Consider the following 24,246-nt stretch of genomic DNA (forward strand, 5'->3'; position numbering starts at 1 on the left):
AGAATGAAGTCAGTCTAAGAGAGGTGTCACATCCGAGGAGTTAGATCACAGGCATCAATTTCTCGTTTTCACTGTCATGTGCTTGCCAGAGTGTGGTAGAGTGGAGGTTACACATCACTCAGGTAATCTCTTTGGGACCAATATGATTCTAATGGCCGTAGAAATTGCAGGAAAAGCCAGAACCTTTTATGTACTGTCCAATGTGTATCTATTTCCTCTCAGATACTTCCATTCCTAAGTACTCTCCTCTGTGCTCAGCCATGATGTTATCTCAACATACTGGAAGCTTTGCTCCATGTAACTACCTGGAGCTGCTGTGAGGGCTAAAGTTATGTTTTACGTTTTAAGTACTGTGCTTATAAATGTTTTATATTTATTTATATTTTGTTTATAAATCAAAAATGCCTCTGACCGGTAAGCCCCATTTGCCCAAGGACAGATAACTTCCCAGACTGCTGAGGCTGCTGAGGGCTGTTGTTCGTGTAAGATAATGAGTCACGTGTTTTCACTTCTGTAAACAGGGTTGGTTGCCCCAACTATACAGGATGTGCTTGATCACATGTAGGTGGGAGGTATGTAGGCAGGAAGTATGTCAGGATGTATGTTTGTCCCCATTGGACGAAGGTGGGAAGTATGTAGCCTCGTGGGTTTTGCCTTTATAAGCACCTGACTAACTACTTTTAGGCCATTCTTGGGGAATCCTGGGTATGGACCTGGCCAGTGTCCATTGTCCTGGCCAATATTTAATAAAGCTTGCTTCAAATTTGCCTCAAAAATTGTGGTAGTGGTCTTATTCTCACCTGGTGTACATCCTAGGGAGAGGAGATGGAGAGAAGCAGAGGCAAAGGCTGCTGAGTTTTTAGGAGAAAGGAAGGAAGAACGGGCCACTGTTGGGTAACTGTCAGCAGGAAGGGTGACATTCCAGAAGGGTCAGGAGCAGGAAGTGAATCAGGAAGTTGTTACTGACAACTCTTGGTATCCAAGGAAATGATATTTAACAAATTATTAGAGACTTTAAGATATTTAGTTGGTATAACTTAGCATTATGGTCTGACTACAGCCAAATCTAACACCAATGCTTCCTAACCTGTAATTTCTGTCTCTGTTTTCTTTTTGCTATCTGTTGTCATTATCAAAATATATGACTACCTGTTAAGTACATTAGAAATTAGAGCATACCTCAAAATTCAGATGACCAAGGAGAGAAGGGGGTGAAGTCAAGATGATGCTGTGTGGGGTTTCATCTATTCCCTCATTTATCGTTACCTTGTGATAGCTGGTCAATAAATGCTTGATGAAGGGCGGGGTGAGGGGTGAAGACTCTCTTTCTGCCATTAGAGGTTTGCTCTAGTTCTTTTCTGTTCATTTGTTTGCTTTTGGGGGCATAGTATCATGGTGTCTCCTGGATCCTAGATTGGCCTGGGACTCCTTAGACAGATGTGGATGATCTTGAACTTCAGATTCTTCTGTCTCCACCTCCTGAGTGTAGAGGTTAAAGGGGTGAGCCTTCATGCCTGATATATGTGGTGCTGGTGATCAAACCCAGGGTTAAAGGCATTTCATTCATGTTAGACTCCACTGATTAAACAACATCCCCAGCCCTACTCTGGTCCTTTCTATGATGATAACAAGATGTGTTTCTCTGCACAGTCAATGAGGTATTTCAATGTTCTTTTAGAAATATTAAATAAACTCATCCTGTCCTTGGGAGTTGCATGGCATCTACCTGTGGTGATCAGTATTGAGGTAATAAGGCCTGGTCCCCATTTTCCAACTTGGGATAGTTCAACAAGACACCATAGCATAAAGATCCCCATAGGACAGTCTAAGACATTGTTATGTTTTCCTCTGGTCCAGTCCTGCTTCCATTTCAGTAAAACTCCCAGGAGCTTCCCCCAGTAAACCTCCTGCAAGGAAATTTCATCTCTTACCCTGCTCCTGGGCAGTATGAGCTGCAGTCTAAGCTGTTTGTTATTGTTGAAATTCTTACTTCACCACAGCCTGAATGGTGTCAAATATGTTCTGCTTCTCTTCCTTGAACCTAGGCTGGCTCTATGTTGCCATATCGAGACCACTGGGTCTAATGTAGAAATTGAATCATGCCATGAAGACATGAGTAATTATTTGGAGAGTTAAATATTAATGTGCAGCTTCCACACGACTTTTTATATCCTACAAAAGTGGCCTGACCCTGCCCAACTCTTCTCTCCCCAACACCTTCCCACCATGACTCGACCTTTCCATGGTCAAGTTCACAATAATACTGAAGTCTGGTTCCATAATAGGAAATGATTTATCTTACAGTTTGGAGAGGGTTAAATGTTTCATATTTGTAGATAGGCTTTTAAAACTCATTTATTTCTTTGATTTTTTCCCTATGGTTCTTTTTCTCCAGGGCCTCAGATCCCCAAAGACCCTGGAGCCTAGCCCTGACCTTTTCATGTTCTCCATGTTTCCATCTTTCCATGCAAAGTCTATTCAGCTAGGAACCAGGGGTCAGGTCCATCCCACTTCCTGTTTACTTTTTTCTTAAGAGACCTGGTATTTTTAGAAAGGTGAAACAAACAGGGTTGGCTCCAAATTCAGCTGTGAAATGTGATTTGCCCATGGGGAGCCTTCTCCCTTTTCTGGTGGGTTTTTCATTGTGGCTCCTCCTCCATCCCTGGAGACTCCTTGGGCCGTTGCTCACTTCCTGTTCCTTGCTCCCCACAGCATACCTCTTCTCCTTTCTCCAGCTTTCTCTGTTCTGCTGATCTCTGTCATGGCCCAGACACAGTCTGAAGGCTTCTGTGTTACACTACAACAGAAAGTTCTCTGCTCAATGGCTCTTCATCCAAGGCCAAGCTTATTCCCTCCTTCAAGAGGCAACCTTGCTTGGCACCTTCATAGCTAGTTAATAAATATTTAAATGAATGATTGAGTACATGAATAAATGACACTTTCTCATACTGTACAACACACATCCTCTCCTTCATCTACCCAAACATCTGTATTAATACAGATTTCATGGACACAGCCTTCCTTTGAGGCACAGCCCAATGAGGTGAGCTGGGAGAGGCACTCTACAGCAAGTGAATGATAGGATAATTTATAACTATGATGCTTTGACTTCTGAGACCTCACTGGTCCTAGAAAATCTTCCCTTCCTAAAAACCTGAGTAGGCAGAGAGACCAAGAACAATGCGTTTTAAATCTAATCTGATTGTGTGACCTGATCTGAGCATAGGATAATGTATAATATAGTTTATCCCAAGTCCTTTATAATATCCTACTGTTGTACTGGGCTCTTCTCTCTGGGGGAGTGTGATGGCTATTCTTTGTTGTCATCTTGACTACATGAGAGATTCCTTGCTTGATTTGAAGTGGGTGAATCTACTTCTAGTCTGGACCTTTGAAGTAGGAAGTCACACATCTATGATCCAGATCTTGAGTAGGAAAGGCACATGTCTTTAATTTGAATCTTGAAGTGGGAAGATGCATCTTTAGTCTGGGCCATACCTGCTGGAAGCCTATAGGGACATGGAAGAAAGCTTTGTTCTTTGACTGCTTGCTCATGCCTTGGCTAGCAAGTCCATTTCTTCACTGGCATTAGGGCTTACTTCTTCAGGGTTCCAGTGTCTACTGAAGACCAGCTGAGACATCCAGCCTCATGGACTGAGCAACTTCTAGATTCTTGGACTTTCTGTTCATAGCCCGCCACTGTTGGATTAGTTGGACCATAGCTTGTAAGTGATTCTTATACATCTCCTTTATATATATTCTGTAAGTTCTGCTACTCCTGAGAATCCTGACTAATACAGAGAATTACCTGTGGATTCCATGGTTGCTAAGGTTGAACTCATGCGCCTACCAAAAACTATTGTTTTGGTTTAGAAAGTACCATGTTTGGTGAAACCATTTCTTTTCCTCTGGATCCTAGAAATATCTTCTAAAGTTTCAGGGAATTCCACAATGATGTACATGAGATTAGCCTAAGTTTTCCTTCAATTTGTGAGGTCTCTCTACTCCAATACCAGAGTCACTTGACTGCTTGGCAGGTGTCCTGCCCTTCTTGAGAGAGCAGCTACTGCCTTTGCTTCAACAAATCAGCTCCTACTTAAGTCTCTGTGTTTGTCTGAGGAGATGGATGACTCTGGAATCATGGAATCCAAGGGCACCAGGACTAACCAGTTTCTAGAGATATCAAACAAGTCACCTGTTATTCATGTTTCAGATGCAAACTAACTCATAGCGAGTCCTTACCCCACCTACCTTCCTGATGAGATCTTATGTTCTAACCACCATACAGTTGTCCTACTCAGCCCAGAGCCAAGCTCTAGACATCTAAGGACAGTCCCCTGTGCCTGTGAGCCTGGGCATACTATTCAACTCAGCTTTTTGCCCTCCTTCGCCCTCACCCTTCCTAGGCAATTCTTCCTCATGGGAAGCACTGTGAAGGCTTTTGCCCACACCACCCTGTTGCTCACACTGCCACCCATGTGCTGGAGGGGCTTCCCTTGCATACCCTCCCCCACGGCATAGTCAGCTTTTATTTCTTGCAAATGCTGCATAACCAATAATCTTAACACTGGCGGTTGTTTTCTGACCTGGTGGCCTAACTATGCTGAGTAATAGCGAAAGGGCGTTAGAGACAGCTATCTCCAGAACTTTCCTTTGGGAAGGCTCATTCATTTAAGGAAGTCAGTAATGAGCCTTTCTGTTTCCGTAAGCTGTGACAATTGGAGAAGTGACATGATGTGTCAGGGTTTCCAGACTTTCCTTGATATGCATCATCACTCTGGAATCTCAAAACATCGTATGGAAACTATTTTATTATCCTCAACAAGCTTTAAATTAACCTTCAGAGACAAAAAGTGGTTCTCCCAAGCCGGGCGGTGGTGGCACACACCTTTAATCCCAGCACTTGGGAGGCAGAGGCAGGAGGGTCTGGTTACACAGGTAGAGAACCTCAAAGACTTCAAACAAACACACAAATAACCCCAAATCTCTTCTCTCTAAAGGAATTCCATTCTCTGGTCTTGAGTCCTCAAAGCTATAAAGAACAGGATCAGCACTGACAAAGACATGGAGAATTCCTGGCCGTTTTGAAGAGCCATGAGCTCATAAGGAATAATTCATTTCAACGCTACAAATCCACAAACATAAGCATACAAGATAATATCTGACAAAATTGCTACAAAACACCATCAACCAGCAAAATCAACTGGATTTTGTTAATATCTATGGAGGCTGTGTTGACTGTCAGCATGTGACGGAGGGTATGTTAGGATAAAAATGGTAAAATTAACCCATTTTTAAACATAATATAATTTGGGGGCTTTACTAAAGCTTGAAGTATTACTATTTTAAGCAAGAAAGAGGGAAAGTTGAGGAAAAGGGAAGAGCGAAAGTGATCAATTGATAAATACATTGGAAATGAAAATGGTAAAAGGTTGGATTGTGTGGAAGACTGGACACCATGTAAATGGGCTTAAAAGTAACCAGGAGATGGCCTGAGAGTGTGGCTAAGTGGTAGAGCACTCACCTCGCATGAGCAAGGCCCCAGGTTCAATTCCTAAGAGAACCAAAAAGGAAAAACACAACAAAAAACCCCATGAAGTTGAAGGGGCACTTAGGTCAATGGTTCTCAATCTGTGGGTCGCAACCCCAACAAGAGTGTGCAATGACTCTTTCACAGGAGTCACATATCAGATATCCTGCACATCAGATATTTATGTTACGATTCATAACAATAGCAAAATTACAGTTATGAAGTAGCAACAAAAATAATTTTACAGTTGGGGGTCACTACAACATGAGGAACTGTATTAAAGGGTCACAACATTTGGAAGGTTGAGAACCACTGCCTTCGTGGTGTTAGGAATTTTCAGAGTTGCAAGAAAAGGCATCCTGAGAGTCTGGGAAACCTCACTCAGCAGGGGATCATCCGTCAGAAATAATTCCTGAGTGGAAATGTCAAAATGTCAAAATGTCCAGGAAGCATTCTGAGATGAGCCTGTTGCGTGCTCCTGTGACTGTGCAGCCCTGGGATAGACCCGGTGACCCCTCAAGCTCCTGGTTCCTGTGTTACTGCAAGAGCTGCTTTCACAGTCTCCTTTCCAGCCACTGACCACGCCCAGGGGCCATGGGGTTAGCCCACAGAAAGGAACAAGCAACCCTTTCACTCCTTGTCCCTCGCCCGGAGCCGTCTTTCTGCTCATCTGTGGTTTTTCAGCTCTTCAGCACTTAGACCCTTTTCTTTAGAGCCAAGGACCTGGAGGGGGCGGGAAGGCTGTGACAATGTAGCATCTGTGTGTCCACAGTAACAGCCTGTGGGCCAGCGACCCACAGTCAAACTCCCCTGCATCCCGCGGGCTGGACCGCACACCTTACTGGCAGTAACCGTGGTTAGTCCCAGCGTGCCCTGGCGCCAAATGCCCCCAACTTCTTTCTTTCCCTCACCTTTTACCTAATTGACTTCCTGGCTCCTTTACCACATTTGTATCAGTCCTCACGCAGGATGGATGGGATCTCACCCACACAGGGAACAACATATCAGTGGGTCCTGACCTAAAAGGAAACAGCCCTGGAGGGCGGGGCATGTACTGCTGAGCTGGGCAGCTGGGTTCCCTCCAAAGGGTTTGGCTTGCAGAGAGATGCCACTCTTCCTTTAGCAGTGTTGGATTTTATTTATTCCACGGGTTGCTGATTTACACGGGGAGCTGCAATCACTAAATGAGTGTAGCTTTTGACATGCTCTGTTTCTGACGTGTTCAGAATCTTGGAGACATCGTCGAACTTTTGGAGAGAAATAAACTCAAAACATGTTTTTGTTCTTGGCCCCAAGTCAGAGAAGGATATGTGCTTATGAAGGAGGGTGAGGTTTCTATCCTCAGATGACCCCAAAGGAAAAGGAACTACTGTGTGAGCCGTGTGCCGGGTACCAATTAAAATGTTAGTGACGCACAGGAACAGCCTCTCTCTAGGAATGCTTCTCCTTCACAGAGATGCCCAGTTTCTGAAGCCCCTCTTCCTCAGTACTCACTCATGTAGGAATCTAGGCTGTGTGAGAGAGGATGGGAATTTGAAAACAAAAGAGGCAAGAAAGGGAGACGCTCAGACACAAAGGGAGCATGGCCATCCTCCCGCCCCTTGTTAGAACACCGGATGGGATGACCGTGTTTACTGCTGCAGAGATTCGAACTGCTCCTTTTTATTCAGCACGGAATAGACACATGTACCAGGGAGCCTCAGAGTTCCTCCTTCCCAGCATCTTCTTCTGCTTTGTGATCTCTCTGAAAAACACAATGATGCTGAACTTAGAGAACAGACTTGATTACTCTTGAAAAAAAACCTTAAGTCCACCTTTACTTTGAACTGCTGAGCCCTTCTGTTGTTGATGCTGTTTTTTTGTTTTGTTTTGTTTTGTTTTATTTTTTGAAGAGGTCTCACTATGCAGCTTGGGCTGGACTTAAACTTATTATGTACCCCAAGCTGGATTCACTGTGGCAATCTACCCACCTCAGTCTCCAGAGTACCTGGCATGAGCCACACCACACCTCATGCATGAGCTCTTTATATAAGATTTAGGTTATTTCCCCTTGGTCCCTGAATAGAAAATGGAGAAATCCCAAGTCGAGTTTTCGTATACAAACCCTTTGCAAATGACTGTCTCTAGCTAATGGTGTCCCGTTAACTATCTGCTCAAAGTCACCCTGCTCTGAAAGGAAATGCACAGAGCAGAGCAACAAGTGATCGCTTTACCTGAAGCCCCACACTCACCAGCAGCACCCCCTTTTGGAATCCATCGCAGAAGTCTCGGACTTTCTCCACTGTAACTTCTGTGATGGGCAGTGTGTCCCACTTGTCATCCACAGTTTCATAAATGGCCAAAGCCGGCAGCTGAGACTCCTTCAGTTTGAAATAGGAGATCACCTTTCTGTTTTCCCCTCTGCCGCTGTCCACCAGAACAAAGAGGATCTGTAGATGGGAAGGGGTTAAAGGAAAAGGTCCCGCTGAGAGCCAGGGGACAAAGAGATGCCAGTAGTCTCTGTCACTACACAGACTGAATTCATTAAAGCCTGGTAAGATGGAGCACACTTGTAATTCTAGCACCTGGGAGGCAGAGGTAGGAGGACCAGGAGTTCAAAGTCACATTTAATTACAGCCAGTCAGCAAGTTTGAGGCTAGCCTGGGCTATATAAGAACAACCCCCTTCAAACACATCTTGATTAAATTTAAATGAATTTGAAATTTATTTTTGTTGCTTTGGTATTTTATCCCTCTAGTCAAATTTAACTACAAGAATTTTGGCCAGTTGTGGTGGCACACGCCGGTAGGATTTGCTGAAGGAAGAGGAAGCAGGAGGATCATGAGTTCAAGGCCAGCCTTAGCTACATATTTTTGACTGGGCACAGTGGTGCATGCTTTTAATCCTAGCACTTGGGAGTCAGAGGCAGGCCAGTCTCTGTGAGTTTGAGGCCAGCCTGGTCTACAAAGCAAATTCCAGGACACCCAGGGCTGTTACAAAGAGAAACCCTGTCTAGAGAAAGCAAACCAAACTAAACCAAACCAAACCAAAACAAACAAAAACAAAACAAACAAACAAACAACAAAAAAAAATTAAAAAAATGGAATTTGGGGTTGGAGAGATGGCTAAGAGGTTAAGAATTAGGCTCTTAGCATACCAAACCAGGTAGTTCAAAACCCCCTGTAACTCTAGCTTCAGGAGATCCAACACTCTTACAGTCTCTCTGGGCATTTTTACACCCTCCCCCCACCCCCTCTGCCTCCCATTAAAGATAAAGACAATCTTTTAAAAAAGAATTTGGACTTTGAAGACATATTGATGATTCCCTAAGCAACGAAGTATAGCCTAATGATTAAAGGCAGAGAATGAGGTGAAGTATGCAGCTGTCTTCTTAGCTGTGTGATTTGCAACTTAGTTTCTCTGAGACTCAGTTTTCTTATTTGTAAAATTTCCGGTGGGGGCAGAGAAGAAAGGAGATGTTACCTTCAGTAATTGTGGTACATAGTAAGAACCCCCCACCACAGTGGCTCCCCAGAGTCAGGGATAGTGCTCTTCCTTGCTCTATGTACAAACTTTGAATATAGCAGCTGGTAACAAAACAAAACCATTGTACTAATATGTGACAGTGAAAGCTCTTTGAAGCACATGGATTGTTTACTTCTGGAATTCGCCATTTATTACTTTGAGTCCATGGGTGAGTGGGTAACTGAAATGTAGAAAATGAGACCATAATGAGCTGGGGAGGGGAGGAGAAGATGGGCTGTTTATTAAGTCAAGTCTACCCAAAGTGAAAATCCTTGAGGTCTTCTGAGCAGAGGATTGTCTGTATTCAGGAACACTCAGTGATCCCCATGTCAGGGGACCAGTCCTCCCCAAGACAGCTTATGTGATGGCTTTCATTAAAAAGGTTTCTGGTTGACTTCTGCAATGCAGGGGTAGATGAGCATGATTGTTTCAGAGACCTCAAGCAGAACTGCACCCAGGAGGGAGGGAGGCAGATACAAGATCATGGTGCGCTTGAGGTAGGCACCAGGTGTTTTGTAGGTACTCATGTGAGGAGTAGTCCCTGCTGTCTGTCCCAGCCTTCAGAGGGTATGATGAGTAAACAAATTCTGACTAGGTGATTTGGCTTCAGCATATTTATACTTACTGTCTCCTCACATGTCAGTGTGAAACAGACAGACAGCCACATAGCCACAGCTGGAAGGAACACTGATCACTGGGGTCTTAATATTGCAAAAGAAAGTTTCTTTAATTTCAAAAATTTTCACTTCTTACCTCCCACTCCTTACTTCATACCCTTGAAACCATACTATAGTCCTTCTCTCTAACGCCATCTTCCTCTGGTGGGGACCATTCCCAACTCACCTGTCCCTGGAAGAGCTTAGCTGCCTTCCGGTATCTCAGCACACTCTCTTCATACTCTGGGGAAGCCTTGTTCATCATCAGGAGAAGATGAGTCTGAATCATAGTGCTAAACAAGCCAGCTGCAATCTGGAAAATTAAAATGTGTTATAGAAGAAGGATAGGAAGCCGGGCGGTGGTGGCACACGCCTTTAATCCCAGCACTTGGGAGGCAGAGCCAGGCAGATCTCTGTGAGTTCAAGGCCAGCCTGGGCTACCAAGTGAGTCCCAGGAAAGGCGCAAAGCTACACAGAGAAACCCTGTCTCGAAAAACCAAAAAAAAAAAAAAAAAAAAGAAGAAGAAGGATAGGAGAAGGGAGAAGGAGGGGGAAAGAGAGAGACAGAGACAGAGAGACAGAGAGACAGAGATATGCCAATGCAATGAACAGAATAATACAAAGGCAAATAACCTCTAAGATGCTCTTAAGTTTCACCACCTTAAATGTGGTCAAAACACCTTGTATACATGTATAGAATTATCAAATAATAAATAAAAATATTTTTAACAAGTAAAATTAACTGGATATTGGAGAGATGGCTCATGGGTTAAGAGCACTTTAATCCTTCTTGTAGAGGACATTCCAGCACCCAAATGGTGGCTGACAACTGTCTGTAACTTCAGTTCCAGAGGATCTAATACCCTTTTCTGGTATCCTCTGGCTCATGCACATATGTGGTGCACATACATTTACTCAAGCACATACACACATACATAAAATAAATACTAATATCTTTTTTTAAAAAAAGTACAATCATTTGGGGGCTGGGGAGACAGCTCAGGGGGTAAGATCCTGTACTATCCTTGCACAGGGCCTAAGTTCAGCTTCTAACACCCATGCTGGGTGGCTCACAACTGGCTTTAATTCCAGCTTCAGGGGATTTGACACCCTCTTCTGGCTTCTGCAGGCACCTGCATGCATATGGTGCACATACCAACAAAGAGATAAACAACATGCATAGTGTTAAAAATAATGAAAATGCATCTTAAAACTGGGTACAACCATCCAGTTTTTGGTAGCTGTGTAGATCCTCTGCCCCTCACTAAATATAACCAAACTGAGTAGCTAAGAGGACATTGTGGACTTGATGGAAAGTCCAAGGTTAGGCCATAAAATATATAACTCTTTGTTACACCCTTTATTCTAGGGACAGCCAGTCCAGCATGAGGCTGTCAGGGAGCCCTAAGGCTGGATTTGTATGGTTACAGCAGCCCTAAGGATGGATTTATACAGCAGCAAGAGGAACAGGTTGCTGGCCACAAGAGTGAACCTTCTTCCAACAAGTTTCTTCAGCACTGGTGGAGCCTGCAGATGACATCAGCCTGGCAAATGCCTGCAATCTGTCCAGAGATCCAGATGTCCAGAAACATCCAGGCACTCCATGCCTACTGGCTGACCCCAAGGAAGCGTGTGAGCTGGCCACAGAGGGACTGCAGCCAAGGCAAGTGTGGTCAGATGAAGTATTTCCTAAAGGCCTGGTGTTGGACTTCAACAACAGGTTCAGTTTACATTAGGGACACGGGGTGGTAAATAATTGATTCTTCTTATAACAGTCTTTGTGGTTAGAGTAACAGATTCATGCTACTTAAGTTCAGAGTGGCGTCCACACTTGTAAAGCAGAGAGGATTCTTGGGAAGAGTGGAGAGACAAGAGCTAAGGAGTCAGAGGCAGAGCCATCTCTACAGAAGGAATGAGAGTGCAGAAGTAGCTGGTTTAATCTCATCAGACACAGCCTGGTTTGCACAGCAAAGCCACACAGAGTGTGTACATTAAATGTACATGCAGGACCAGGGCATGGCTGGTTGTTGAGGGGGCAGCTCTCCAAATGAGAAGGGACTACTTCTGAGATGTGAAAGTCCTAAGAAAAATTAAACATGCTTCTCTAAAGAGGTTCTTTCCTGGCTTTCTCTTGAAGTGTTTTGCTGTCCCTGATAATTTGAAATTTGAAAAAGACACAAAGCTACTTTGTAAGCTGAGAGCTGGGCTAGTTCTAAGAGCTTAGGAAGATGTGTCCTTGTACTGCTTGGCTAGCATCTAGGAAACTATGACACCAGGGTCATGTGCACAGGAAACACTGGGCCATCTTTTCTGAGTTCACATGCAGTTCTGTGGACACAACAGAGACAAGAGTCAGTCTCTAGGTAAAGAAAGCTATGATGGTTACTCTTGAGTGTCAACTTGATTGGATTTAGAGACACCTAGGAGACACACTTCTGGTCATGTCTTGAGGGCATTTCCAGAGGGGTTTGAAGAAAGAAGAGCCACCATGAAAGTGGGTAGAACAAACCAGGGTAGAACAAGCCAATGGGCTTCAGTCCTGGATAGAATAAAAAGTAAAACAAGGAGAAAGTGATCTGAGGACCAGTAACTATCTCTCTGCTTCTTGGCTATGGATGCACTGTGACCAGCTCTTTTACATTCCTGCCTACACACCTTCTCATTATGATGGACTGTGTCCCCTCAAACTGTGAGCCAAAACAAACCCCTCCTTACTTAAGTTGCCTTTGTAGCAGCAGCAGCAGCAGCAAGAAAAGCAACAAATAAAAACAGCCTTCTTGGTCATAGCTTGAGAAAGGCGATTTAGTGACTGTCTCAGAGTCAATGACCTTCACAGAGCACACTCACACAGCAAGACTCCAGATTCCGAAGGTTCTGATCCAGGTACCTTAGCTTTGCATTTTGGGCTTTTTTCTTACAAATTGTGGTATTGGTCTATTTCTTTCTTTGTTGAGTAGGAAAGGACAAACCGATCAATCTTAAAGGGTTAGTAAGGATATTAACATAAACAATGTGCCAGGTGTTCAGTGAGGGACAGTTACTAACAGTGGCGAGAACATCTCTGCTGTGGGGGCAAGGACCCTCCATCACACAGGAAGCAAAAGGACTCATCACAGGGGTCAGTGTTTACCAGAGGGCTGTATTCCGTCACCCAGTGGAGGCTGTTCATCTGAATGAAACGGCTCAGCTTGGCGGCATCTAAGTTCTCAATGTCTTCAGCATCCAAATGCAATTTTTCATTATCAACCTGGAGAAAAGAAACAAGACGCAATGAAGGGCCGAGCGACCCCTGCAGCATCTCTGAGATTGTTGGTCAATGACATCTGATGATGAGGATGTGACAGGCTCTGAACACAGCTCCAAAGACAGGAAGTAAGTTTCCTATCCTCGGGGGCATTTTTCTCTACTCATCTCTTAAGGGCTATTTTTGTGTAATATAGTTCACTGATATACTAAATTATGCGTTTTCCACCAGTGCAGCTGTTCTGAATTCCATTTTCTTAACCTCTGGCTTATTTTTCACTTAGTTACTTCCAATTCTTCCTTTTTTTCTTCCTTTGGTTGGGAAGTTGCTCAAGCTTTGTTTATCCCTTTAAAGACTGCCATTATGTAACACATAGCTTTTAAGTTACCAGAATCTAATATTAGTTGGCATTTACATCTCCCCATTGAACATTAGAACATACATACAAAGATAGAAAACTAAAAAAAAAACTTAAAAGATTATCTTAAGCAAATTAAACTTATGAAATAATAAATGTCAAAGTATAGAAATGTACTTCTAAATTAGAATTTTTTTGGGAAAATCACCCAAATCACTGGATATTTTAAAACGTAAAGTACTGGCTGTCAATATAGCTCAGTGGTAGAGCACGTGCTTTCTTAGTATGTGTGAGCTCCTACGTTCAATTCCCAGCAGCAAACACACAGAAATGGGGCTGGAGATGGGTAGACCAGTTGGTAGAAGGCTTGCCCAGCTTGCAGGAAGCCCTTGGTCTGATCTCCAGCACTGTAGGAAACAGACATGTTGATTCTTGTAACCCTAGCATTCTGGAAGGAGAGGCAGGATGATCAGAAACTCAAGGTACTGATGCTGCACAGTGAGATTGAAGTGGGTAAAGCCACCCGGTACAAAAACAATTGTGTTAAAATCCAAAACACTCAGTAGGAACATTGAGAAAAAGATGTAGGAACAACAGAAAAAGTGTCATTCAGCTTTATATTCCCAATATTCTTACCAAACCATTAAATAAGTAGAAGGCTGCTATGGGGGTTCATGTCTTTAATCCCAGCACTTAGAAGACCAGGCAGGAGGATTGCCAGGAGTTCAAGGCAGTCTGGGCTACATGGGAAGTTGTAGGCCCTCCTGGGCAATAGAACAAGACCTTGTCTTAAAGAATCAGAACGCAAACAGGGGCTTAGAGAGTGGCTAGGAGAACTTGCTGCTCTTTCGGAGGGTCTGAATTCAGCTCTCAGTACCCCCGGTTGGGTGACCCGCAACAGTTTACAAGTCCAGCTCCAAGGAGATGGGGCACTCTGCTGAATCTGCCAGCACCTGTTCCACACACAGACAGACATACGGACATATTCACAAAGACAGGCAGACAGACAGACAGACAGATACACACACACACACACACACACACACACACACGAAAGGAGGAGAGAGGGGTAAAAGAGGGGGGAGAGAAGGGGGAGAGAGAGAGGGGGGACGGAGGGAGGGAGGGAGAGAGAGCTGTTCTCTTGAATCTTCTCTACTGCTCTTGGAGGAGCTTGCCAGCTGGCACAATATGTCACACTTAGGACTCTGCTATTGCAAACACTCAAATCATCATCATCATAATAATCAAGGCCCTCTTAATACTGAGTGTGTCCAAATGCTTGAAGATTATTTTTCTAGGACATAGACGCCTGGCTCCTGTGTGCAGGAGGCCCCGCCCTCCCGCCGGTTTCCAGGCAGTTCCTCAGGTTTCCCAGAATTGGAGAACTGAAGCGCCAAGAACTCCAGGTGGATTTCTGGACTCAGGAAGGCAGAGGAAGGACAAGAGTGTGCAGCAGGGGTAAAGTTCCTTCCCTGGGCAGTGAGAGCGCTTTGGAAAACCGCCCCCTCCCTGGTGTGCAGCAGGGATAAAGTTCCTTCCTGGGCGGTGAGAGCACTTTGGTAAACTGCCCCCTCCTCTACAGCCTCTCAAGTTCTTCCAAAGAAACATACCCGACTATTTCATTATTTCCTAAACTAATAAACTCAGGAGCATTTGTGTGTAGGGCTCCTGGAGGCAAGTCTTGAACAGGAAGTCTGCTTTCCGTCAAGGGGATCATTTGCATAATGCACTGGAGAGAAAGTTCTACTCCAGAACAAGACTTTGGGAACGTTTTTGAAACATCTATTTTTTTGAGTGTTTGGAAGGAATTTTACTTAAGATACCCTTCCCAGGAACAGAGACAACAAAAGCCGAAAAGAGCCTTCTGGAAGGGCCACAAGCTCAAGTGTTTTGGACACTGCGCATGTAGAGACCCCAGCATGTTCTGTTCTTTGCTCTGAGGGTACTTCTTGGCATTCCTGCGAGCTTTCTAACAATCATTTCAGAAAAATCATTATGGCTCAGTTTATTTATGTTCTCTCTTGTTTTACTTATTTTTTTCAGTCAGGATTTCATGAAGTGAGGCTCGTTATTGGTCTTCAATGTAGCCAAAGATGAATCTGAATCACGAGGCCCTCCCTGCTTCACCTCCCTAGTATTGGAATTACAGGCATGTACCACCACGCCCTGTTGGTCTTAGTTTACACTACAGTCATAAAGCAACTTGGGTAGCACTGAGAAAGGATTTGTTCAACAATTCCCTCATGTCTCTGATTTTATATGTGTATATATGATATATATGCTCAGCTGCCATGTATTTTTACACATACACACACACACACACACACACACACACACACACACACACACACACACATACACACACGTATATACTTTTGTTTGTTTTGAGACAGTGTCTCCTGTAGCCCAGGATGGCTTTAAATTTGCTGTGTAGCCAAGGATGACCTTAACTCTGGTTCCTTCTGTCAGTCTCCTAAGGGGCAGCATTATAGGTGTGCACTACCATGCCCCGCTAAATGCATACTTTACAAAAGTGTTTTGATAATTTGACATGTTGTTTTTCTCATTTACTAGTTTATTTGTACACATTCATTTCACAGGGGCCAAGACTGCACTTCTTGTTGGCTACTGAACTTGGTATTATGTAAAAATGTTACTTCCACGTGTTACTGGTTTTGGCAGAATGAAGGGGTCATGGAGAGAAACTGGGGGCTTGGCAATGTGGGACAGGTTAAAGTCTCTGTAGAGAGGCCAGGAGAGGCTATATAGGTAGGGTTCTATTGCTGTGAAGAGACACCATGACCATGGCAACTCCTGTAAAGGAAAACATTTAATTGGGGCTGGCTTACAGTTTCAGAGGTTTAGTCCATTATCATCATGGCAAGAAACATGGTGGTATGCCGGCAGACATGTGCTGGAGAAGGAGCTGAGAATTCTACATCTGGATGAGCAGGCAGCAGGAAGAGGATGCTACACTGGTTGTGGGTTGAACATCTGAATCACAAAGTCTGCCCCCAATGAGACACTTCCTCCAAGAAGGTCATACTTCCTAGTAGTGCCATTCCCTATGGGCCTATGGGGGCCATTTTTATTCAAACGACCACAGAGTCCCCTGGTGAAGATTCAGTCTCTGCTGCAGTGGAGACCCCAACGTATTTGAGATACCAGGACTGTGTGATGACCGCCAAGTACAGTGGTAGATGTGGAGTGGCACCAGTTTGAGCCTCCCAGACAAGCTATGTGTGCCATGACTGACAGAGCCTGAGAAAACTGGAGCTTCCCAAGACCTCTGGAGTCTGGAAGATTGTGAGTTCCAGACACGGACAGTGTGTGACTGATATTGTTGAAGTCTGGTTTTCCTTTGATTTGATTGTGGCTGTGCCCCAGTTCTTACCTCTTGGAGTAGAAAAATATTTAACTTTTAAATTTTTTTTTTTTAAACAGGAGCCCATAGACTTTAGAATATTAGAGGGACTTTGGTTCTTTTAAGAGATTTTGAACTTTTAAAGAGACTAAAGTCTGGAAGTGTTTGAAATTGTAAAGACTGGGACTTTCAAAGCTCTTTATGCTTTATTTTGTGATATTAATATGAGATTTTGAGGATGAACAAGAACCAAAGGCAACAGTTGAAGAGTGATGTATTTGTGTGTCAAGTTGACAAGGAGTCAATTGTGTTGGTTAGTGTTTGTCAACCCGACACAAGCGAGAGTCAGTTGGAAAGAAGACTCCTTAAGATTGGCCTACAGGCAAGACCGTTAGGCATTCTCTTGGTTAATGATTGATGGTGGGGGGCCTAGGCCTCCGTAAAACGGTATCTCCCTCAGGCTGGTGGGCTGAGTACATAAGAAAGCAAGCTGAGCAAGCCATGAAGAACAAGCCAGGAACCAGCACTCCTCCATGGCCTCTGCTTCAGCTCCTGCCTCCAGGTTCCTGCCTTGAGCCTGCCCTGACTTCTCTCTGTGCTAGAGGGTAACCTGGGAGATGTAAGAAGAAATAAACCCTTTCCTCCCCAAGTTAGTTTTGGTCTTATTGTTTCATCAGAGCAATAGAAACCCCGACGGTCCACAAACACAGCTTTCGCTGGCCCGATAATAATGAGTCAGTGTATTTTTACGTAATTATTATTTCATCATACCTTTAACTATATTCTTACTGTTGCAAAAAAGTAACTCTAAATTCTGGAATTTTGCTACCAAACTATATAGTATCTAGATTAAATTCTGAGATATAATCCTGGGGTTTAATTAATGCCAGGGGCTAAGGGAAGTGGTTTGTGATAAAGTTTTTGAAATGTAGACTTCAGAATGAGAAACACTAAATAAATACAACCTAGAAATGATAGAGATTTTCTTTGGGGGCTGGAGAAATGGCTCAGGCATTAAGAACGCTTGGGGCTCTTGCAGAGGACCTGAATTCAGATTCAACACCCATTGTAGGTGGTTCATAACTGCCTATACCCCCAGCTCCAGTGGCTCTGACGCCCTCTTCTGGCCTCTGCAGCACCCAAAAGAACATACAAATACATACAGATGCACAGACACACAGAGACACATGTGTAAATTTAAAAGAATCATTAAATTAGTTTTAAAAAGAATTTCCTTGAGTGCTTTAGAGAGCCGTTATAGCACAGAAGAAAGGGGAGGTTGAGCATGGAGTCAGGCAGTACTTGGCAGTTGTGAAACTTTGGAGAGTTGGCTCAATCTACTGGAACTTTAGTTTTCTTATTGAAAATTCAGGGATAATATTCTTTCTTCTTCTTTCTTTCTTTCTTTCTTTCTTTCTTTCTTTCTTTCTTTCTTTCTTTCTTTCTTCCTTCCTTCCTTCCTTCCTTCCTTCCTTCCTTCCTTCCTTCCTTCCTTCCTTCTTTCTTTCTTTCTTTCTTTGTTGATTTTTTTTTGAGACAAGGTTTCTCTGTGTAACAGCTCTGACTATCCCAGAACTTAGTTTGTAGACCAGGCTGGCCTTGAACTCACAGAGATCTACCTGCCTGCCTCTGCCTCCTGAGTGCTGGGATTAAACGCATGCACCCGCCACTGTCTGGCAGGATTATTATTCTTTTCTTCAAATTTTGTGAGAATTATAATAGTGCCTATCATAGATTAGATACAAACAGACACAGTCCTACACACAGAGACACATACAGGCAGATGGACAGACAGACAGACAGACATGAAAATAAACAAATTGTGGAAAGCTGCAAATAATAAAATGTGGGTCTAAGTTAAAAGGAGGTTCCAGAAAGCGTGCAAATGGCTCATATTTCCCAATGTAAAATAAAATGGTCTCAATTTTTCTTTACTAAAGTTATTCTGACTCCTGAACAATGATCCTATTAAAATATGTCCCAAAGTTTGAAAATGTAAACCGAGAAAAAGTGTTTATGGAACAGCTGGCCTGAACAATCTCCAACCTTTCCCAGCGCTGCCAATGAAGTGGCACAAAACCAGCCCGTTTGTTTGCTGGCATGGCACATAAATTTTGTCCACCGAAGACCCAAGGCTTTTCTCGGAGCAGGGCTGTCACTAGTGGTCAACATAAAACAGATGCTGGGAAGGGTCTTCGAAGAGTCACCACCAGGGCTTCATAAAGAGTACATTGTAAGCAGAGTTCACGCTACGGTTAGGTCTGCTCAGCCCCTTTTTGGGGCTGACATTGAACTCCTGAACTCCCGGTCCTCCTGCCTCACACTCCTGAGTCCTGGGACCACAGTGCTGCATCACCAAGCTAGGCAGATCATCCTTTTTCTCATTTCTGTCACTGCTTCTCCACAGCAGACCCTTTCTACCTCATTAAATTATGTATGTGGCTATTTTGCCTACATGTATGTGCACCATATGCATGCCTGGTGTCTGAGGAGGTGAGAAGGAGTTGGATAAGCTGGAACTAGAGTTGGGAGCTGCCAAATGGATGCTGGGAATCAAACCCTGGTCCTCTGCAAGAGCATTCAGTGCTCTTAACCTCTGGGCCACCTCTCCATCCCCCACAGACTCTTGATGAGTTTCACAGTCTATTTTGCTTAGCTAGCAGGAGTTATTGCTTCCCACATCTCTGTCTAATAATCCATCTTATTGTTTCCAAAATAATCTTGCTAAATCTCATTTCTGTCCACATTACTCTCCCGATCCAAATGCTTTGGGGAGCTTTCTGGTGCCAGTTAAATTAAGTGTAAACCCAGGACACTGGTACTGTGCTTTGAGCACAGATATGTTCTAATGAAACTTCCCTGTCTTATGCTCCTTTGCCTGTAACATGTGCTTTGGGATCCAGTCAAGTTGGCATCACTGATTCCTATCTACATTTCGTTTCCTCCTTTGACCATGATTCTCCATTAGAGTGGCCAACTTTAGCATATACTTTCCAGTTTAATTGTTTCTTTTGTATTATTTTTCTAAATTTCCACACTATTTTCATTCCCATAACATTTTATCTATAGTAATGTTTTCTAATTTTTTTTTTTGTTTTTTGAGACAGAGTTTCATTATGTAGCTCTGGCTGTCCTAGAACTCACTATGTAGACCAGGCTGGTCTCTAACTCACAGGTAACTGCCTGCCTGTCTTTGCCTCCTGAGTGCTGAGGTTAAGGGTGTGCACCACATCACCCAGGTTTATAGTGATGTTTTCTAATAGTATATTGGTTATAATTTTTGCTACATTTTAAGTTCTATGAGAACAGAGAGTATATTCAATGTTACTATTATCAGTACTTCACACATGAGTTGTCTAGTAAAATGTTTGATAAACATAGGTCAACTTCTCAACATACAAAATTATAAAATTGTGGGGCTTGGTAGTGTGCTTGCCTAGTACACATGAAGCCCTGGGTTTGGTTTCCCTGCGAGGCATAAATAGGGCATGATGGCACATGCCTGTAATTTCAGTATTTGGGAAGTGGAGGATCAGAAGTCTAAGGTAATCCTCATCTATGTATCAAGTGGCCATCCTGAGCTACATGGAAACTTGTCACACACGCCTGTATTTATAAAACTCCTGTTTTTTCTCTCTGTGTGTCTGTCTGCCTTGCCCCCCTGCCCTGTGTGTGTGTGTGTGTGTGTGTGTGTGTGTGTGTGTGTGTATAACTTCAGTGCTCAACATGACTGTAGAGATAATATAGCCATGCATTTCATTTTATAGATGTAAGAACTAAAGCTAGTAAATGCTAAGTGGCTCACTGCCCCTTTGCCTGGTCAGGGACCTAGCCTTTACATTAGTCCCACATCTTAGCTCTGCATTGCCGTTCTCTGTACACCTCAGCCCTGTTTTCTACACTGAATTGAGTCACTGTCCTTGTCAGCAGTGTCCCTGAACTTGGCACCAGTGGTGGTGTTAAGGACATAGGGTTCTTTCCTGCCTCACAAGGAAAATCTAGGAGTAGGCTGGAGCTGCCCACCTAGCTTACCTGTCGGAAGAGGCAGATGCTGTTTCTGGTGATGTTGTAGTGGGTCAGAAGTTCAGAACTGTTGCTGATTCCAAATGATATGTCTTGGAACTGTTGTGTCATGCTGCGGAATACGGACACTATAGGTATTTCTAAATCCTAAAAACAACAAAAAGAAACAAACAACAATGGTGAGTGAGAGAGAGAGAGAGAGAGAGAGAGAGAGAGAGAGAGAGAGAGAGAGAGAGAGAGAGAGAAATCCAGAGGTCATTTGTGAGAGAAGAAACATGGCAGGCAAACGTGCTCATGCCAGCAGTTCCGGGTTTTAGTCTAGCAAACGAAAGTCATCCTTACACTTGCAGGCTACACTTGCAGTGGCGTTTTTGAGTTTCCCAGGCTGTGTGAGTTTATAGGTGATTATGAAAATTATGTCTAAACCTGGGTTCTTTTGTGTGGCCCTATCATACAGCCTGAATTCTATAGTAGCTGAGGGAAGTCTTGGCGTCCAGAGGTCTGTGAAGTTGGGCTGTACAGTCACTCATACATCCAGGGAGGCAAATGTTTTGGGAACAATTCGTGGAGGGACAGGGCAATGCAAAATAAAGAAACAGGTGCTTAGCGTAGTCACTGGACATGTGCAGGGGGCTGAGGATCAGGTCCTCTCCTTCCAGGGGTCCTCCAGTTTGTGCATGAAGGTACTTCCTGGCTCATGCATCTACGGCATCCCAGGCATGCACTTAGGGACCCAAACAGCCACTCATCAGTGGTGGCAGCTGTCCTCCCACAGACACTGGCCCTGTTTTCCATGCTGTGTTAGGATGCTTGTCCACAGACGCTCCAGGTAGTCAGCCTGTTTTCCCTGCATCTCACTGAACTAAAGGGCATGTGCAAAGAGAAGGAAAGATTGCTATTCTTGCATTTGGGATCAACAAGACAGAGTTGGCAACTCGCTCTTTTGAAAGGAAGAGGGTTATTCACTTAGAAGTTGTGGATATCTGTTGGTTTGTAATCTGTTCTTTTGAATAGAATCACTCAAGGACCCAATGGCGTCATCTGGTGGCTGTTTGTGTTAATGCACCCTTCTAGTCTCTTCCCTTTCTGCCCATCACCAAAACCCGTTTTCCTCTCCCATTAGCACCCATCACTATTTCCAGCCTTGTGCCCAGAATGGACAGGGTGATGTGAGTTAGAATCAAGGGAGGGAAGTGTACAAGAAGGTCTGAGGTAAGAGAACAGGGACTGGGTTAGCTGTGAGGACTGAGAGGCGGTCTCAGCGGAGACAGAGGGAGAGCCTGGAATGAGACCCTCTTGTTTCCAATGGTCTGTACTACCCAACAGCCACTGTGGAAGCTGTCAGTGACCACTTCACCTTCCTCAGTGTTCAGAGAGGGTGAGAAAGATCAACAAGAGTCTACCTAGTTGCTTTAGCACAGCCTGTGAAAAGTGTTTCCAGGTCATAAAAAATAGAGTTAGCCTATCCTTTTGGCTAGTCCCATTATGGCATATTCCCATTATCCCACTGCTCAGGAGGCTGAGGCAGGAGGATTGTGGGTTTGAGGGAAGTATGAGCTACATAGAGAGTTCCAGGCCAGCCTGAGTTATGAGACCTTATCTGAAATACATAATAAAAAATAAATTTAAATAGTGCATTTGCAATCACTACAGGCTGAGGCTATTTAGGACAATGATGAGGAATGATGGAAGCTGACTTCCTGCAGACACTTTCTTTCAAAGCGCCCATAGATAAGGAGACACCGCCACGGGACTCAGAGATCCTGAAGCAGGTCCAAGGAAGACCCGATGTAGAGGGCAGACTGTTTTGAAATGAAGGGGCCTCAGATGACCAGCTGAAGGCAGAATCTGAGCGTTCTTGCTTCTAAATCAACATCACTAGCCCAACAGGCCACTATCATGGCTACCCTAAGGCAGAACATGCCTGACCCTAGGGAATAGCAGGTAGGGTGTATGTGCAAACCTGGAAGAAGCCGATGATGGCCACTTCAGCGGCATTGATGAGTTCCTCAGTGGCTGAGACGTCTGTGAGCCATATGGGTTCCCGGGTAGTGTGGAGACCATCTGCAGTAAGAGGGGTAGATGCTTGGCAACACACGTCCTTACTCAGAAACTTCTGGAAAAATTTCTAGGTTTGAATGAAAATACCCAGAGTATTTTCATATTCCTCTCTCTTCTCTTTATGACATGCTTCCTTATGGAGCAACTGTCCACCCCCCCTTTTTTTTTTTTACCTGAGGCTTCTTCAACATCTGCTGTAACTTCTGAGACCAGCCCACAGAAGAGGATAAACGAAAGGATTAGGCACCTGGGCCTGGAGATTTTCATTGTTCTCCTGTTCCAACCCTAGATGTTGAGTTTGGGGGTGCCGATCCAGGACAGCCTGATGTAGTGAAATGGCCGTGGGTTATTAGTGCTCTGGGAACTTTACAGCTGGCTCCAAGGGAACCTTCACCTTCTGTGATAAATGGCTCAAAGTGGCAGGGCTTTGGAACATATCCAACCAGAAGAAAGACAGGTTAGTTCATTTAAATAATAAAAATATATAAATACTCTGTGCTTCTTATTGATTTTAAGTAGGAGGCTACAAATATAGCTGTGAGTTGTTCCAGTGTCTCTCAACTTAGACTGTTGATGGGGGAGGTGAACACAAAAATTGATGATTTAAATATGAGACAGTGAGTGGTGAAATGTGGAAAATTCATGGGCTGTTGTGAGAGACAGAGAACACTTGAGGCAGTGAAGGGTTTGATGAAGGATATCTGCCTGCAGGAGGTACAAACAGAGTCCTGGGTGAATACGATTGTCCAGACATCAAAATGTGTGAAGGACACATATTGCCTTTATATGCCAAGACAAAATATTATAACTGACAAACGCAACTTAACAGAAGGCAGGATTTATTTTGGTTCCCAGTTTGAGGGTACAGTCAGTCATGACAAGGAAGGCCATGTCGGTATGAGCGCGAAACAGTTGGTCACAATACATCTGCAGTCAGGAAGCAGAGATGGTTCAGCTCAAGTTCCTTATTTTACTCAGTCCAGGATCCCAGCATGGAGTGATGCTGTCCATGGGTAGGGTGAGTCTTCCCACCTCAATGGACCCGGTTTAGAAGCTCCCTCACAGACGTGCCTAGGGGCCTTTTCCCTGGGTGGTTCTAGACTCTGTCAAGCTGACAGTCAATATTAACAAGACATCTCATGGGAGGAATTAAAATCCAGACATGAAAATAGAAAGTGTGCGAATATTACTCACTGAGAATTACGGAAAGGAATAGAATGATAGATGTCGGGGCCATCTTGCAAAAGGCATTTATGGAATAGACTAAACTAGCAAAGAGGGTTCTACTTCATTCAGTAGATGTTGAGAGCCCATGGAAGAGTCCCAAGCAGGAGTCAGAGTTCGATCTGGCCCACAAATCAAGTCTAAGATGAGAGGTAGTGGGGTGTACATCTCAATCTTAGATGAAGGTCCCCTAAGAAAATATTATACAATAAATGAAATTTAGAATGTTCAATCTCTGTATTACTAGCACTCACTGATCGTTATAATGTAACAACCTGTTGG

General features: G+C 43.9%; 1 protein-coding gene across 1 annotated transcript; it reads right to left on the reverse strand.

Annotated features, from left to right (window-relative positions):
* Positions 1–6,743: 6,743 nt before the first annotated feature.
* Erp27 (endoplasmic reticulum protein 27) lies at positions 6,744–24,242 on the reverse strand. The gene is made up of 7 exons (XM_052721239.1): positions 22,914–24,242; positions 22,643–22,743; positions 20,689–20,826; positions 12,821–12,937; positions 9,878–10,003; positions 7,762–7,959; positions 6,744–7,274 (listed from the first exon to the last, which is right to left on the reverse strand). Exons 1-7 carry the CDS (start codon positions 23,005–23,007, stop codon positions 7,230–7,232), a joined length of 819 nt encoding a protein of 272 aa, XP_052577199.1. The 5' UTR covers positions 23,008–24,242; the 3' UTR covers positions 6,744–7,229.
* Between the last annotated feature and the right edge of the window lie 4 nt (positions 24,243–24,246).

Source organism: Peromyscus californicus, unplaced genomic scaffold, assembly GCF_007827085.1.
Source record: "Peromyscus californicus insignis strain IS unplaced genomic scaffold, ASM782708v3 Scaffold_6__1_contigs__length_162567912, whole genome shotgun sequence".
Lineage (NCBI taxonomy): Eukaryota > Metazoa > Chordata > Mammalia > Rodentia > Cricetidae > Peromyscus > Peromyscus californicus.

Bases quoted from the DNA above. Each gene is read 5' to 3' on its own strand.
- Erp27 (XM_052721239.1), bottom strand. From the start codon at position 23,007: ATGAAAATCTCCAGGCCCAGGTGCCTAATCCTTTCGTTTATCCTCTTC. The intron at 22,744-22,913 runs GTAAAAAAAAAA...CTCTTACTGCAG, and splicing joins AGATGTTGAAGAAGCCTCAG to ATGGTCTCCACACTACCCGG. The intron at 7,275-7,761 runs GTGAGTGTGGGG...TGTGTTTTTCAG, and splicing joins TCCAAAAGGGGGTGCTGCTG to AGAGATCACAAAGCAGAAGA.